Source organism: Ruditapes philippinarum, unplaced genomic scaffold (genome assembly GCF_026571515.1).
Source record: "Ruditapes philippinarum isolate M1 unplaced genomic scaffold, ASM2657151v2 ctg6347_1_1_1_1, whole genome shotgun sequence".
Taxonomy (NCBI): domain Eukaryota; kingdom Metazoa; phylum Mollusca; class Bivalvia; order Venerida; family Veneridae; genus Ruditapes; species Ruditapes philippinarum.
Window position 1 is genome coordinate 34,243 of NW_026853147.1, and position 17,301 is coordinate 51,543.

A 17,301-nucleotide genomic window follows, 5' to 3' on the forward strand; every position below is an offset into this window, starting at 1 on the left:
GTGAAAGCCGGACAATTCATTTTGTGCGGCCAAGCCGAACGTGCCGGCGATATGCACAGCATGGGATGGTACTGATCACTCCAGTCAAGTCTCATTATGACCCCACCAGCAGTTTGACCTGTGAAAGCTGGACAATTTTTTTTATTTATAGCTTTGGTGGCGATTTTGTGCAACAAAGAGAACGTGCCGATGATATACACAACATGGCATAGTACTGATCACTCCTGTGAAGTTTTATTGAAATCCCGCCAACAGTTTGACATGTGAAAGCCGGGAAAGATTTAAAATCTTAGTTCTGGCGGCCATTTTGTGCAGCAAAGCGAAAATTGTTGGCGATATGCACAGCTTTGGATCGTACTGATCACTCTGTGAAGTTTCATTGAAATCCCGACACCAGCTTGACATGTGAAAGCCGGACAAGATTTTTCCATTTATAGCTCTGGCAACCTTTTTGTGCAGCCAAGCGAAAAGTGTGGGCGATATGCGCATCTATGGTAGGTGATGATCACTCCTGTGAAGTCTCATAGAGATCACACCAGCAGTTACACCTGTGAAAGCCGGACAATAATTTTCTATTTATAGCTCTGGCGACCAGTTTGTGCAGCTGTGCATTATATGCCAGTCATATGCATAGCTAGGAATGGTACTGATCACTTCTGTGAACTTTCACTAAAACCCCACATGCAGTTTGACCTGCGAAAGCCAGATAAGATTTTTTTTGCTATTATAGCTCTGACGGCCATTTTGTGCAGCGAAGCGGAACGTGTGGACGATATGCATAACTAGGGATGGTACCGATCACTCCTGTGAAGTTTCATTGAAATCGGCCAGCGGTTTGACCTGTGATGTCGGCTATTTTGTGCAGCTAGGCGGAACATGCCGGTGATATTCACAACTAGGGATTTTACTGATCCATGCTGTGAAGTTTTACTGAAATATCCAAAAGTGCGTTATGAAGATGAAGCGCGGACAAGATTTCCGGACGGACGGAATTACTATATGCCGCCTTTTGGGGGCTTAAAAATAACATTTACAACCATCTATAGAAGGCAAAACATTCTCTTTTGGGCCACTCTGGTTTGTGGGGTGTGGGGGGCATAACTCTGCTGGGGAAACCCTCGACATGTAAATGTTCTGTGCCAGTTTGGTCTACATCAAATCAAAATGAAATTGTGCAGACAAGAAAATGTTGAATCAGGTACACAGAGTTTTATATCCATCAAGTAGTCACATAACGTCATAACTATAAATCATTCAGGGAAGCCAAAACTATGATTATGATACATGTACCTGTATTCAATAAAATAAACAAAAGTTTAATTACTTTTTGTCTTGCAATTTCTCCTTTTGTCATAGATACAGTTGACTTTTGTGGTGGTCGACTCTTTAAAAAAGTTTGTGGTTTTCCTGAATGAAACCAAAGTAATCGTAAAAACACATAGTTAATAAAATATACAGTAAACTCCCCTTACAACGATTTCATTGGGACATTCAAAATATTCCTTAAATCAGGAACTCCTTGTAAACATTTTAAGTATTATTTTCCATCTTTATATTTATCATTAAATGCAAATAATTAGAAATATATATCCCGTTATGATATTGGTTTCAAAAATATTCATTAATGACTACCTGAACAATGAGAAAAGATTCAAGCCTTTGCTACCAGTACGGAGCCAGGTTAGCCTTCACTGACCTGGATGTATACTGCACTAACCAGGGTCTATAATTCACAGACCAAGCTCTGTATTATACTGACAATCCACCCTCTTTACTTCACCGACAAGGCTCTATACTTCATTGAACAAGCTCTATATTGCACTGACCAAGATCCTGACTGCACTGACCAGGCTATATATATACTAACTCCAACTGATCAGGCTTTATATTTCACTGATAAGGCTCTATACTTTATTGTTCAGATTCTATACTTCACAGACCTTGCTCTATACGAATTTCCCAGACTTTAAATTCAACCAAGATCTTTCAAATAAAATGGTATGGAGTCAGACCAATTTTACGAAAAAAGATGTATCAGCTGAGTCACATGATTAAGTTATCTACTGGCATAGTACATCATGGTTCAAAAATCAAATTATAAGATAATGTTTTGTTAAATTGAAAAAGATACTGAAAACTAATGTTGGTTACATTAAATTTCCAGTTTTTACTTTAAAAAGTATCAATTTTATACATTTGCAATGACATTAGGAATTTTACGTTCCCGGTGTCAAGGTAAAAATATACTGCTCATATTTGAAAATAGGTCCGTGTTTCATAACTTTTTTTAAAACTTATGCATTGTTCAATGACAAAATAGAAATTGATTTTACAAAGAAAAAATATTATTAAATGGTATATAATGTTAAATAATGGTATCATGAAAAAATGTTATAATATTCCATGATGTTATTTACAAATATTTGATGTTTAATTTGGTGCATTTTCAAAATGGCGCCGTTTGTCGGCAAAAATATTCTGATCTATGGTTTTTCAACACATCATGACTTTACAAACTTTATTTTCTGAAATATGTGATTTTTTTTCACAAGTTTAAAAGTTTTTACAAAAAAATGTTGATAGAATTTGCATTTTCGCCCTCTTCTTGAACTTTCACATAATTTGCGTATAGCAAATTATACCGAGTTATACCGAAAATGTTTAATTTTTGCGAGAAGGATTTACATAGCGTGTTTCAAGACCATTCTATATGAAATACCCCGACTCAAATGGCCAGGCTGTATACTACACTGACCAGGCTTTATACTACACTGACCAGGCTCTATACTACACTAACCTGGCTCTATACTACCCTGACCAGATTCTATACTACACTGACCAGGCTTTATACTACACTGACCAGGCTCTATACTACACTAACCTGGCTCTATACTACCCTGACCAGATTCTATACTACACTGACCAGGCTTTATACTACACTGACCAGGCTCTATACTACACTAACGAGGCTCTATACTACGTTAACCAGGCTCTGTACTTCGCTGACCAGGCTCTATACTTCACTGACCAGGCTCTATACTTCACTGACTAGGCTCTGTACTACACTGACCTGGCTTTATACTACACTGACCTGGCTCTATACTACGTTAACCAGGCTCTGTACTTCACTGACCAGGCTCTATACTTCACTGACCAGGCTATATACTTCACTGACCTGGCTATATACTACACTGACTAGGCTCTGTACTACACTGACCTGGCTTTATACTACACTGACCTGGCTATATACTTCACTCACCTGGCTATATACTTCACTGACCTGGCTATATACTTCACTGACCAGGCTCATACTTTACAAACCTGGCTCTATACTACACTGACCAGGCTCTATACTAACACTGACCTGGCTCTATACTACACTGACCGGGCTCTATACTACACTGACCTGGCTATATACTTCACTGACCTGGCTATATACTTCACTGACAAGGCTCAATACTTTACAAACCTGGCTCTATACTACACTGACCAGGCTCTATACTACACTGACCAGGCTCTATACTACACTGACCAGGCTCTATACTATACTGACCAGCCTCTATACTACACTGACCAAGCTATATACTACACTAACCAGTTTCTATACTACACTGACCTGGCTCTATACTACACTGACCAGTCTCTATACTACACTGACCAGGCTCTATAATACACTGACCAGTCTCTATACTACACTGACCAGTCTCTATACTTCACTGACCAGGTTCTATACTACACTAACCAAGCTCACTACTACACTGACCAGGCTCTATACTACACTGACCAGTCTCTACACTACACTGACCAGGCTCTATACTATACTGACCAGCCTCTATAGTACATTGACCAACCTATATACTACACTGACCAGTCTCTATACTACACTGACAAGGCCCTATTACTACACTGACCAGTCTCTATACTACACTGACCAGGTTCTATACTACACTGACCAGCTCTATACTTCACTGACCAGGTTCTATACTACACTAACTACACTAACCAAGCTCACTACTACACTGACCAGGCTCTATACTACACTGACCAGTCTCTATTCTACACTGACCAGGCTCTAAACTACTCTAACCTGGCTCTATACTACACTGACCAGGCTCTATACTACACTGACCAGGCTCTATACTACACTGACCAGGATCTATACTACACTGACCAGGCTCTATACTACACTGACCAGGCTCTATACTACACTGACCAGGCTCTATACTACACTGACCAGGCTCTATACTACACTGACCAGGCTCTATAATACACTGACCACTGATCCTATATCTACACTGACCAGGTCTCTACTACACTACCTGACCAGGTTCTCTATACTACACTGACCAGTCTCTATACTACACTGACCAGGCTCTATACTCTGACCAATACTACAGTTCTCACTCACTGACCAGGCATCATTTCTCTATACTACACTGACCAGGCTCTATACTTACACTGACCAATTCTCTATAATTACACTGACCAGGCTCTATATGCTACACTGACCAGGTTCTATACTACACTGACCAGGTTCTATACTAAACTCATAAGCGTCTATACTACACTGACCAGGCTCTATATCACACTGACCAGACTCGATACTACACTGACCAGGCTCTATACTACGCTGACCAGGCTCTATACTACACTGACCAGGCTCTATACTACACTGACCAGGATCTATACTCACTGACCAGGCTCTATACTATACTTCGTTGACCAGGCTCTATGCTACACTGACCAGGATCTATACTACACTGACCAGATTCTATACTACACTGACCAGGCTCTATACTACACTGACCAGGCTCTATACTACACTGACCAGGCTCTATACTAAACTGACCAGGCTCTATACTACATTGACCAGCTCTATACTTTACTATGACCAGGCTCTGTACTACACTGACCAGGCTCTATGCTACACTGACCAGGCTCTATACTTAACTTACCAGGCTCTATACTACAATGACCAGATTCTATACTACCCTGACCAAGCTCTATACTATACTGACCAAGCTCTATACTACACTGAACAGGCTCTATACTACCATGACCAAGCTATATACTACACTGACCAGGCTCTATACTACTCTGACCAGGCTCTATACTACACTGACCAGGCTCTATACTACACTGACCAGGCTCTATACTTCATTGACCAGGCTATATACTACCCTGACCAAGCTCTATACTTTACTGACCAGGCTCTATACTACACTGACCAGGCTCTATACTACACTGACCAGGCTCTATACTTCACTGACCAGGCTCTATACTACACTGACCAGGCTCTATACTTCACTGACCAGGCGCTATACTACACTGACCAGGCTCTTTACTACACTGACCAGGCTCTATACTACTCTGACCAGGCTCTATACTGCACTGACCAGGCTCTATACTACACTGACCAGGCTCTATACTACACTGACCAGGCTCTATACTTCACTGACCAGGCTATATACTACCCTGACCAAGCTCTATACTTTACTGACCAGGCCCTATACTACAATGACTAGATTCTATACTACACCGTCCAGGCTTTATACTACACTAACCATTCTCTATACTACATTGAACAGGCTCTTCTCTACACTGACCAGGCTTTATACTACACTGACCAGGTTCTATACTACACTAACCAGACTCTATACTACACTGTCCAGGCTTTATTCTACACTGATCAGGTTCTATACTACACTAACCAGGCTCTATACTACACTGACCAGGCTCTAAAATTCACTGACCAGGCCCTATACTTCACTAACCAAGCTCTATACTACCCCGACTAGGCTCGTAACTACTCTGACCTGACTCTATACTATACTGACCAGCCTCTATACTACACTGACAAGGCTATATACTACACTGACCAGGTTCTATACTACACTGACAAGGCCATATACTACACTGACCAGGCTCTAAACTACACTAACCTGGCTCTATGCTACACTGACAAGGCTATATTCTACACTGACCAGTCTCTATTCTACACTGACCAGGCTCTATACTACACTGACCAGTCTCTATACTACACTGACAAGGCTATATTCTACACTGACCAGTCTCTATACTACACTGACCAGGCTCTATACTACACTGACCAGGCTCTATACTACACTAACCAGGCTCTAAACTACACTAACCTGGCTCTATACTACACTGACAAGGCTCTATACTACACTGACCAGGCTCTATACTACACTGACCAGGCTCTAAACTACACTAACCTGGCTCTATACTACACTGACCTGGCTCTATACTACACTGACCAGGCTCTATACTACACTGACCAGGCTCTATACTACACTGACAAGGCTCTATACTACACTAACCAAGCTCACTACTACACTTACCAGGCTCTATACTACACTGACCAGGCTCTATACTACACTGACCAGGCTCTAAACTACACTAACCTGGCTCAATACTACACTGACCTGGCTCTATACTACACTGACAAGTCTCTATAGTACACTGACCAGGCTCTATACTACACTGACAAGGCTCTATACTACACTAACCAAGCTCACTACTACACTTACCAGGCTCTATACTACACTGACCAGGCTCTATACTACACTGACCAGTCTCTATTCTACACTGACCAGGCTCTATACTACACTGACCAGTCTCTATACTACACTGACAAGGCTCTATACTACACTGGCCAGACTTTATACTACACTGACAAGACTTTATACTACACTGACCAGACTTTATACTACACTCACCAGGCTCTATAATACTCTGACCAGACTTTATACTACACTGACCAGTCTCTATAATACACTGACAATGCTCTATACTACACTGACGAGGCTCTATTCTACCCTGACCTAGCTATATACTACCGTGACATGGCTCTATACTACACTGACCATGCTCTATATTTACTTTACTATTGATAGCTCAAAATTTCATTCCTTAATTTTCATATCCCCAAATTGTCAAATGGAAAGCTCAAAATTCAAAAGTTAATATATTACACAAATTCAAGAAATTAATGCTACTTCAAAATTCAAACAGAGCACATTCATTAAACAAATTCATGAAATTAAGGTTTTTTAAGCATACTGTATACAAAAATAAATTGAGCGAAACTAAAAAAAGTGTTTGAACACAATACTAAATACCATATTCCAGTAAATACCAGACAACATGGACATCACTACCTTTAGGAACTGTATCATACGGATTGTCAGTTATTTCGTCCTCGTCATAATCACCTTTCACTGCCACTACACATTGGTGCATACTCTCGATGGTATTAAGGTTGTCTTTTCCTTTTAGTGTTTGCATGTGCTTACTTAAACCAGGTTTAGTCATAACATGTTCTTTCTGTTTTACCTTCAGTAGTAGTTGATGCAGTTGTTGCAAAGCTTGCTGCAAGCCATCTTCTGTCCCACGAACTTCGAAACCCCCATATTCTGGAACTGAAGATATCTGTACATTATAATTTGTCAAACCTTTAGCTATGTTGGAAATTTCATTTTTGTGATGCCTCTCAATCAGACGATGAACATTTCTTGTACACGGGACTTTAGCTTCAACGACTGTGTTTTGTCGTAGACAAATTTCAACAATATCCAAAATCTCATTCACTATGTCGTCTGTTGCACAAATTTGAACTTTACATGAATCGGCAGAAACTTTGATCATACATTTTCCTGCATGGTATAAATGTAATTCATCAACTTTAGTTTGCCATTTGTCAGAGTTAACAACTGTTTTGGCAGCTTTTCTCAAAGCTACAGTATGTTCAATAACAGATGCTCGAATGACATTGACACAAAGCTGGATCTGATCTTGGGATGTGCAGTAAACTTCTAAACATCCATCAACAGTGTCCCAAACAGCTGTGACACGGGAAGCTTTAAGCTTTTTTACCACATGTTCTTTGGTCTGCTTAAGTACTAACAATCCTTCGGCAAGTTCCGATATTTTCCAAGAGCGATCTACAGCAAAACTAGCCTTCAATTCATACATCCTAATTTCAGCATCTCGTACCTGACCTAGTGGCCCCTCAAAGCAAATTTCATTCTTGTTCTGATTTATCTTAACTTTGAGATCTGGGAAAAGATTTTCCATTTCTGTAGGAAACTTATCTGCTAGAAGCATTCTTGTTTCAATGCGTTTCAAGGATGTGATTTGTTTTCTTATAAGCTGGTATTTTTCAATCACTGAAAATAATTGATAAATAACATGCAATTTATACAATCTTCAATTAAATGAATCCAACATAATTTGAAAAGTAATCCTCAAACAAAATAATTGTGATATGTTTGGCAAAAAATATTGTGAGAAATGCATGTATAGTACAATTACAGACCAGATGAAACGAATTATGAAAACACTATTAAGATCACTCAATCTAAAATGTAACAGTTACACACAAACGTGTTTTAAAAAGTTAAAACTGAAAACGGCGAATAGTTAGATAACGTTTCAACCAATCAAAATATTTCCTTCAATGGTGCACATCTGATTCGATATCTCTACCCTGAAATATTTTTGTTTTAAATATCAAAAGTCCTTTGTCAAAAGGAAAATGGCCGGATTACATGATTTAAATTCTTTTTATATATAAAGCCAAGGATCAAACATAGTCTCAGTATGCATGGTTGGTCAGCAATCATTTTGTCGATTGATTCTTATTGTTCTCTTAATTCCTTACTGTTAAATGGTTAATTTAACGAATTATTTATAGCAAACAAAATACAAATATAAGGCAATAAAAAGACAAAAAAGGTCCAAGAACAAAATCCGGATCATAACAGGTGAAAGAGGACCAGCAAATGCAGTAGAAAATTAAAATGCCAACTAAGTTCTTTATTTCTGACTCCGTATTTTTGTCAAATCAATATGTAAGCCCCAAGCATATTCAGTTCATGAAATTAAAAATGGATCAAAGACAGAAAAGGCCGGTTGCATTTGTTCAGCAAATATCATGAGGCTGTGATGTTACATAAAACATTTACCAGTGACCAATTTAATGTCGAAAATTTAACTGAGTGGGTAAACAGGAAGTGGATAAGCTACACACCTGTAGTCGAATCCCCAGTATAGGACCATGTGTCAATGCTGTATTCGAAATATCAAGAGGCTGTGATAAGTTGTTGCTGAAATAACTGTTACATAAATTTCCTACCATTAACGTCAAATATTTAACTAAGTGGGTAAACAGGAAGTGAATAAGCTACACAACTGAATAAGCTACACAACTGTAGTTGCTGCGAAAACTATTACGAAAATTTCCTACCACTGGTTATTAATGTCGAAAATTTAACGAAATAGGTTAATAGGAAGTGGATAAGCTACAGATCCGAAATCGAATCGCACGGTATGGGACCATATGTCAATGCTGTATGCAAAATATTAAGAGGCTGTGATAAGTAGTTGCTGAGAAAACTGTTACGAAAATATTTTCCCCGCCCGACCGCCGCCCGACATTCATTATACTATAACCCGGGTTTGAATCAGTGCAACCCGGCCAAAATTATATCTTTTCCCCTAAATATTCACTAATTTCCGACTAAGAAAAAATACTCTTAAATAATCATTTGAGATAATTTCACCAAGTAAGCCTAATAGAAGTATAAGTGCGGATTACTTTTTATAACCCTATGAATCTGTAAATATGTAAAATACAATATGTGTGTCATGCTTACCTTGACATCGAGATTGTTTCATCATGCCCTCTTGAATCTCTTTTAGAATCACATCCCGTATGTCTTTCGTTGAACAGAGATATATCTCATTGTCCCCTTCTAACGATATTGCTACCTTTCCTAGGTATTGTGCCTCTAATTTATGTAACTCTGTCTCTAAAAGACTCATGTCACAAATATCTACTTCATTAGTGTGCTGATGAATGACATCATCGATGACTGACGCTTTAATAACACGTATGCATGTTTCAAGATCATATTTCTTTAAACAGCATATGATTAAAGTCTGTTGAGATACTTTCCATATGCAATCCAATCCAGCAGACGTGAGGCTTTTGTTGACATAATCGACTGTAAGCGAATTTGAATACAACTTTGACGATAATGCTGATAAGGAATATAAGAAAACAATATTGTACTCGTTTTTCATCTCAAGCATTAAAAGTTTGGCATTCCTAACATCTAAAGGATACCCTTCAAAATCAACACCTAGATTCTCTTCGTTTTCGTTCATAGAAATGTTTGGGACTTCCTTAATTATCCTGTCTCTGTAGTCCAATGACCTCAACATTTTAAATTCAACTGCATGTGTCAGAGATACTCTCTCCACTTTTAACTCCTCCTCGGCATCCCCTGAGAAGTTATCCTGAGAACATAAGGTGGCAGCTAGTTTTGGAGATGTTCCCAAGAAAGTTATCCTACATTCACCTCTGTCCAAAAGAACAAGAGTGTTTTCTTCATTGCCTGCGGTGCACTCAACACACGAATCATCAAAATTAAATTCACCGATTAAGGTTATACTATGGACATAAATCTTGTCCATCAATGATTTGAAGACTTCTCTAATTTCCATTTCCCACCTCAAAATAACTCTATTGGACAAAACTTTTGATTCATCAACAATGCAGTTAATACTGACTTCGCAACTGTCGGATCCTTCCTTTGGCCAATCAATTTGAGCGTGGTGACTGAGTAATTCTTGTTCAACAATGTGCTTAAATTCTTCATTTTGTTGAATAAATTTAAGTATTCGGATGTCTAAATCAGGAATAGCAACTGCTGGTGGGATACTTGTGCTGAATGTTTCTTCTTCTGTTTGTGCAACACATTTGAAATATTTTCTTACAATTATATCCCTTCGTTGTAAAACATGGGCATGACTTAACACACTCTCAATCACTGTAAATACAAATTGTACTTCATAAGTATTAGTAAACATAGAACACGATAACATATATCGCCTGGTGATAGCCAGTTAAGCATTTGCAAAAAAGGGTGATTGGGCAGTCTGTTCTCTATATGTTGCGGCTACTTTTTAGTATGTTGCTGTTACTTGTTACTGTGTAGCAGAGGACACAAATGTTATTACCAGGCGAAAACGCTTTATCATTCAAGAGCCATAACTCAGCCACAGACCATTCAACTAAACTTGATGTACCGTTTGAACACGTAAAGTTTCTCTTAAATTGCTTAAATACGAGTTTTATAGGAGAAGTAGTCCAGACAAAACAAAAATGTATTTAATCAAAGGGCCATTACTCTGTCAAAAATCACAAAAATAAAAAAAAAAAAATGCGGATGATATGCATAACTTAACTTTAATAACAAGAACTATCGCTGAATGCGATTCATACCCCCATCAATGTCAGACTGAAGACGATTTGGAAGGGTGGTTAAGGGAATAACTTTAGTGGCACAAATACATATACATAATAAGAAATTAGCTATGGTGAAAAAAGACAAATTGTATAGTATAAATAAATATTGTCAAATCATGTTCGAAACAGTTATAAATACCTTTCATTTTCCCAATGTACTAAAACAAACAAAAGCAGTGAAGTTAAGAAAATAACATAATTATGTCAAAATGAAATTAAGAGTGGACAAAATGTGCATACTGAGCTTACATGTTACCCTTCATATATTATATAGTTTCAAATGAATATCTGTTCTAGTTTCAGAAATATTTAAGTATTAATGGTTATACCAGAACATTATCTAAAAAGCCTAAAAGGGGCATAACCTGTGTCATAATTCATTGGAATTGTAGAATTTTCGTCATCGGAGCTTGCTTGTAACCATTCATATAAATTTTAAGTTTCAAGTACATATCTGTTCTGGTTTAAGAAATATTATAGTAAATAAATTTAATGACATCAAAATGGACTTAACTTTGTCAAAATACAATACAAAGTTATCCCCCACACTTTTTTTAGTTATGAAAATTGACCTGCATATCTTACTTGCGACATTTGAAAGTTCAAATGATTATCTGTTCTAGTTTTAGAAATATTCAAGTACATGTTAAAATTTCAGAACATTTTCTAAGTCAATTATTGACCTTCAAGTGTGGATACAAGGGTAAGATGGGTTCTGCACTTTGCCCAGTTGGGGTTAACATTTGAGTCAAAATTGAAGAAAATCCTTCCATTAGTATATAATTTATAGAGCGGACACGACATACTGTCTAGTATTGATTGTTTGTAAATTTAAAGACTTAAAAAGGAGCATAACTTTGTCAAAATGCAATACAGTGTCATGAAACTTGACCTGCATATCTTACTTGTGTCACCACGTATATCTCTTAAGTTTCAAGCAAATACCTGTGCTAGTTTCATAAATATTCAAGTACATATTAAAATTTAAGAACAATTTCTAAGTCAATTTTTGACCTTCAAGTGTGAACTTGACATTAAGCCGGCACAAAGGCAACATGGATTCTGCACATAACCTTATTGAGGTGAACATTTGAGCAAAGTTTGAAGAAAGTTCTTCCGTTAATATAGGATTTATAGAGTAGAGCGGACACGACATATTGTCTAATATTTGATTGTTTGTAAATTTGAAGACTTAAAAAGGGGCATAACTTTGTCAAAATGCAATACAGAGTAAAGAAACTTGACCTGCATATCTTAATTGTGACACTTCATATATATTTTAACATTACCTTGTTGAGGAGAACATTTGAGCCAACACTGAAGAAAATCTTTCAATTAGTGTAGGACTTACAGAGCGGACACGACATACTGTCTAATATTTGATTGATTGATATTTGACCTTCAACTGTGACCTTGACCTTGAACTGACACATGGGCAACATGGGTTCTGCACATCCCCTTGTTGAAGTGAACATTTGAGCCAAGTTTGAAGAAAACCCTTCAATTCGTATAGGATTTATAGAGCGGACACGATAATGGAGACGGACCGTCCGACCAACCGACGCAACAAAGCGAATCCATTATAGTAGTTTTTTAGTTAGGACAGGCTTTGTGACTGACGGACAGAAGAACGGACTTTTTTCAACGAGTTGACGGTATTGGTTTTTTCTTTAATCTTCTGTGTACTAAAAAAAACAAAAACTCTTAAGCGACGTATTTTTACCTAATAAGCAATGTTTTTCCCCACAACACAAGTATGTACAGAATGAACACAAATATTCATTCCATAACGTTACTTGAGTCAGTACGGACAGACGGATGGAGATGCGATCTCTTTATGTGTCGCCGCTTATCTGAAACAGGCGACGCATAAATCACTCAAAGGATATTCATGTCTTATTTTCAAAACAATATTAATGCCTTAAAAGCACTTCAGTTTGATTTTAGTCAATCATGTTAATAAACACCATAATATTTTTTCCCAAAAAATGCTTATTTGTGATTGTCAAACAGTAGATGGATCACAGTTCTTTTTTTATTGTGGCATATTCTGCAAGTGCATTTGAATTATTTGTAATAAAATGTTTCTAAAGACATGCTTGTGTTTAGATAAAGAGATTTTAAAAAAATTGTAACATTACAAAATTCAGACCATGTTCAATAAAATGATATTTCTTTATATTTTTATTTCAGTAACATTTTATTTCAAACCATTTATTCATAAATATAACTAATCTCTTTCCACACAACCATACATAGCAATTGGAATAAAAACATCTATACCTTTATAATTCTCAAAGTACACAAGACACGATGCTGTATCCAACCGAATGACATTTTTAACAGTGCCCCCCTTGCTTTTTCTTTTGTTTTCAAAGTAGAGAAGTATTGTATCACTGTGAATATTTTCAGGTAGGTTACTGACATGAATGACATTTGACACTTCTACCTCATATATTTGGATTTTTACACCCTCAAGTGTTTCTTCTTTGCAGTGTTCAATAAACTGTGCAACATCTAGAAAATAAAGTAAAGAAGAGGGTCATAATGACACTTATATAGAACAACTGATTATTAAATATCTTAATTGATAAATGAATGAAAAGCAAATAAATTGTCATACTTAAACTGTATATCAAAACTTTCATATCTGCACCTAAAATTGTGCAAATGCAAACAAAATGTTGCCATATATGCCATTTTATGGGCTGTCACCTATATTTTGAACCAAGATAACCTATATTCGAAAGTTAGCTAGACATCATTAAAAAACAACCGTTCTGTCCAATTCCCAGGACATTTGTACACATTAGAGTGATGATTTTTCTATTCTTCTCCTGATACCTTGTTTTTCATCAGAGACAATCCATGTTCGAACGTGTTCATACAATAAGTGGGGCAAACATCTTTACAAAGTTTAGTAACGATTGAGGTAAAAATGTTATTATTAGAGAGTAAACGTACAAAATGTGGACGGAAGGTAGACGGCGGGCATTCAATGATCCTAAAAGCTGACCCTGAGCCAACTCACGTGAGCTAAAAGCTGAATAAAAGCATACTATCAGACTTTAAAAAATGTGATCTTTCTTTTGTCCAGTTATATCGGTTTCGACACTTGGGTAGAACCAGCGTCACAAGCAAAGTTTGACGGATAGCTTCCTATCTTCCTTGTTACGTTCTTGACGGAATTTGAGATCACAGCGGTGAAGGGCAAGTTATTTGAAATCAATGACCTTAACCGCTCGGCCACAGACTATTACTGGTATACAATCTCGTGACAAAATATATGACCATGCATTATAGTTGTTGTTGTTTGCCAATTAGATAATAAAATATCTTTTTATAAATTAATTATTTTTTCAGATAAATACCAAGATCGCATCTCATAATGACGAGAACAACATCTTTTTCCTTTTTATGAAATGCGAGAAACTTTGGTTTCATTCCTGTTACTGCTTTAATGAAGCACAAAAGGTATTCGTCAGACGTGTTTTTCGGTAATCCTTTGATAAGAAACCTGTCTTTGTAGTATTCAGTTTCTCTATCGTTATGAAGTAGTGCTACATCAACTGATAATCCGTTTATAATATGAGGCCTTTGTACAACTGACGTTGCATCTACAAAATTATATAATAAACTTAACAAGAGCACCAAAGGGGCCAAACTCGATTCTTTCTTATTTCAAATGTCAAACAATTCAGAGTAAGAATATTATAGTAAAGAATACTCAAACAAAACATTATTTTTATGTGAAAAATAAAAGTCAAAGTTCATGTTACGACTTGCCTGTCAAAGTCATTGAAAGTTCAAGATCACATTTGAATTAATTATCCTGTCCGTTTTGACATATGTATGTATCATATTGTCAAAGATTGAACCAAATTTAGAAGAAAATTTGAATAATTGACATTGACAATAATTGTTTTTTTAAGGTCGAAGTCATTTAAAAATAATTAAACAATTCGATTTGTGTACTTTTGACCTTGGCAGCTAAGAGCAATTTGTCGTCAAAGTCAATAAATCAAATCAAATAAAATAAATCAACATGTAAGTATTGTCATGTGCTGTCTTTTTGTGCAAGTTATTGAAGTATAAATAAAATTGGAAATTAAGAAAATTTCAATAGTTTGGCTTACATTGTAATTATAAAGTTACGACAATCGAGGCGAAATTCAATATTTGCCCTTGACGTTTTAGGTCATTTGTAGGTTAAGGTAATATTTGAATTACAAAACATATCAATTTTGTTACAAGTGTTCTTTTGCCCAAGTATATATGTATATCAATATCAAATCCATAAATCAAAAGCAAAGACATGGCAAACTGTATCAAAATAAATTTATTTATTTGACCTTTTGTGTGAATGTTTATTTAAGGTCAAGGTTAACAGCTGTTATAAAAGTTAGTTTGATGTAAATGGTATACCTTTTGTGTTTTCAAACGTTATTTCGTATGTATCATCATCTGATTCTACAGGAACAAAAGATGTAATTGGTCCTCCACCCGACCGTCTTTTGTTTTCGAAGTAATACTCTACTATTTCCTTTGCTTCAATTCTTTTCAGTCCGCTTACACGAACTATTGACCCTGCATGTGTGGTTTGTGCCGATCTTGCACGAAAGTTTGGGTTTTGACGTAGTTTTATTTTAAGACTCTCTCCTTTTAAAACATGGCTCGGGCATTCAGTTATCCTTTGGGCCGCTGAAAATATGTTAACCAATTTTCACTGGATTTTTTTTATGTTTTATTATATACATTTGTATTTAGAAATGTTATTATACATGATGTAAATAAGATGTACATTCTTTACAATAAAATATACTTTTCTCAAGCATATTTTTTAAACTGTTATTTTAATATCAAATATAAAATACACAAGAGGACCAAAAGGGCCCTATAATGCTAATCCGAGTAACACTTTCTTTTACAAGACATAGCTAAGAAGTTCATCACTGGGTTGAAAAGTAGGTCAGTTAATAAAAAAATCACATCTACAACAGTGCATATATTAGTCCAAATCATAGTTTTAGCTGTAAATACAACAAGATTGCAAAGTATTCTTATCTGATAAGATATAAAATATATACTGTATTACATAGTTGTATTCAACCTTGAAATATAGATACAGTTTTTTTTTCAAGTACTATCTTATCTATTTCTGAAAACATAGAAAACATTCACGCTTTAAAATCATATTTACGTGCATGGTATGAATCATAATGTCCTTATAATGTGCTCAAATCATTTCATAAATATCCCTGCAAAGCAATTATATCTTACTCCCAGCGATTGATTTTTTTTAAAAAAAATGGCAATAAATGTATACATGTATAAAATACATTCCAATATGATTTGTTTCCCCTCCATTATAAATTGAAGAAAATCCTTCTTGGGGCAGGGCAAATTTTGGCCCAAAAGCTTTAATTTCAAAAATCTTTCACAATGATGCATTCTAGATATCTGAGATATATCCCTTGTATTCATTCATAAAACGATTTTTAAAATTTTACTTTATGTATTTATGGTAAATTCATTACCCTTCATTAGAAACTGTGCATATAGTAAAACAATTATAGCTACAGCTATAAATAAAACATGTTGTAGTGGCTGGATCAAAATCTTGTTCAACTGCTTCCCACCAGCGAAATACAAAAAAACTACATTACAGAGCCACAATCTCGGGCCGTTGGTGGTCGTTGGAATCTCTGGTCGTCGTTGGGGGCTTATTGTGGCCGATGGGCTATGCTTTCAATAAATTTGGAAGAGGTCAGACTCTATCAGACGATTATTACTGCCAAGTATCAAAGCTATAGCCTAAAATGCATTACTTGTAGACGAAACACTTTTAAGTTTCTATTATGTACATATAAGGAAAACCCATAAGCCCTTGGTAGGTTTGAATGTTTCTATTATGTACATATAAGGGAAACCCATAAGCCTTTGGTAGGTTTGTACTAGACAATGTT

General features: G+C 36.3%; 1 protein-coding gene across 2 annotated transcripts in view; it reads right to left on the minus strand.

Moving 5' to 3' along the window:
- The window catches only part of LOC132734976 (protein mono-ADP-ribosyltransferase PARP14-like), a 52,904-nt gene that overhangs the window by 25,590 nt on the left and 10,013 nt on the right, over window positions 1–17,301 (minus strand). For both annotated transcript variants that reach the window (XM_060721886.1, XM_060721893.1), the window contains exons 3-8: window positions 15,761–16,036; window positions 14,707–14,952; window positions 13,619–13,852; window positions 9,678–10,856; window positions 7,182–8,189; window positions 1,325–1,407 (exon numbers count right to left, since the gene is read on the minus strand). In XM_060721886.1, coding sequence (XP_060577869.1) covers window positions 1,325–1,407; window positions 7,182–8,189; window positions 9,678–10,856; window positions 13,619–13,852; window positions 14,707–14,952; window positions 15,761–16,036 — 3,026 coding nt within the window. The remainder of the gene's footprint in view (window positions 1–1,324; window positions 1,408–7,181; window positions 8,190–9,677; window positions 10,857–13,618; window positions 13,853–14,706; window positions 14,953–15,760; window positions 16,037–17,301) is intronic.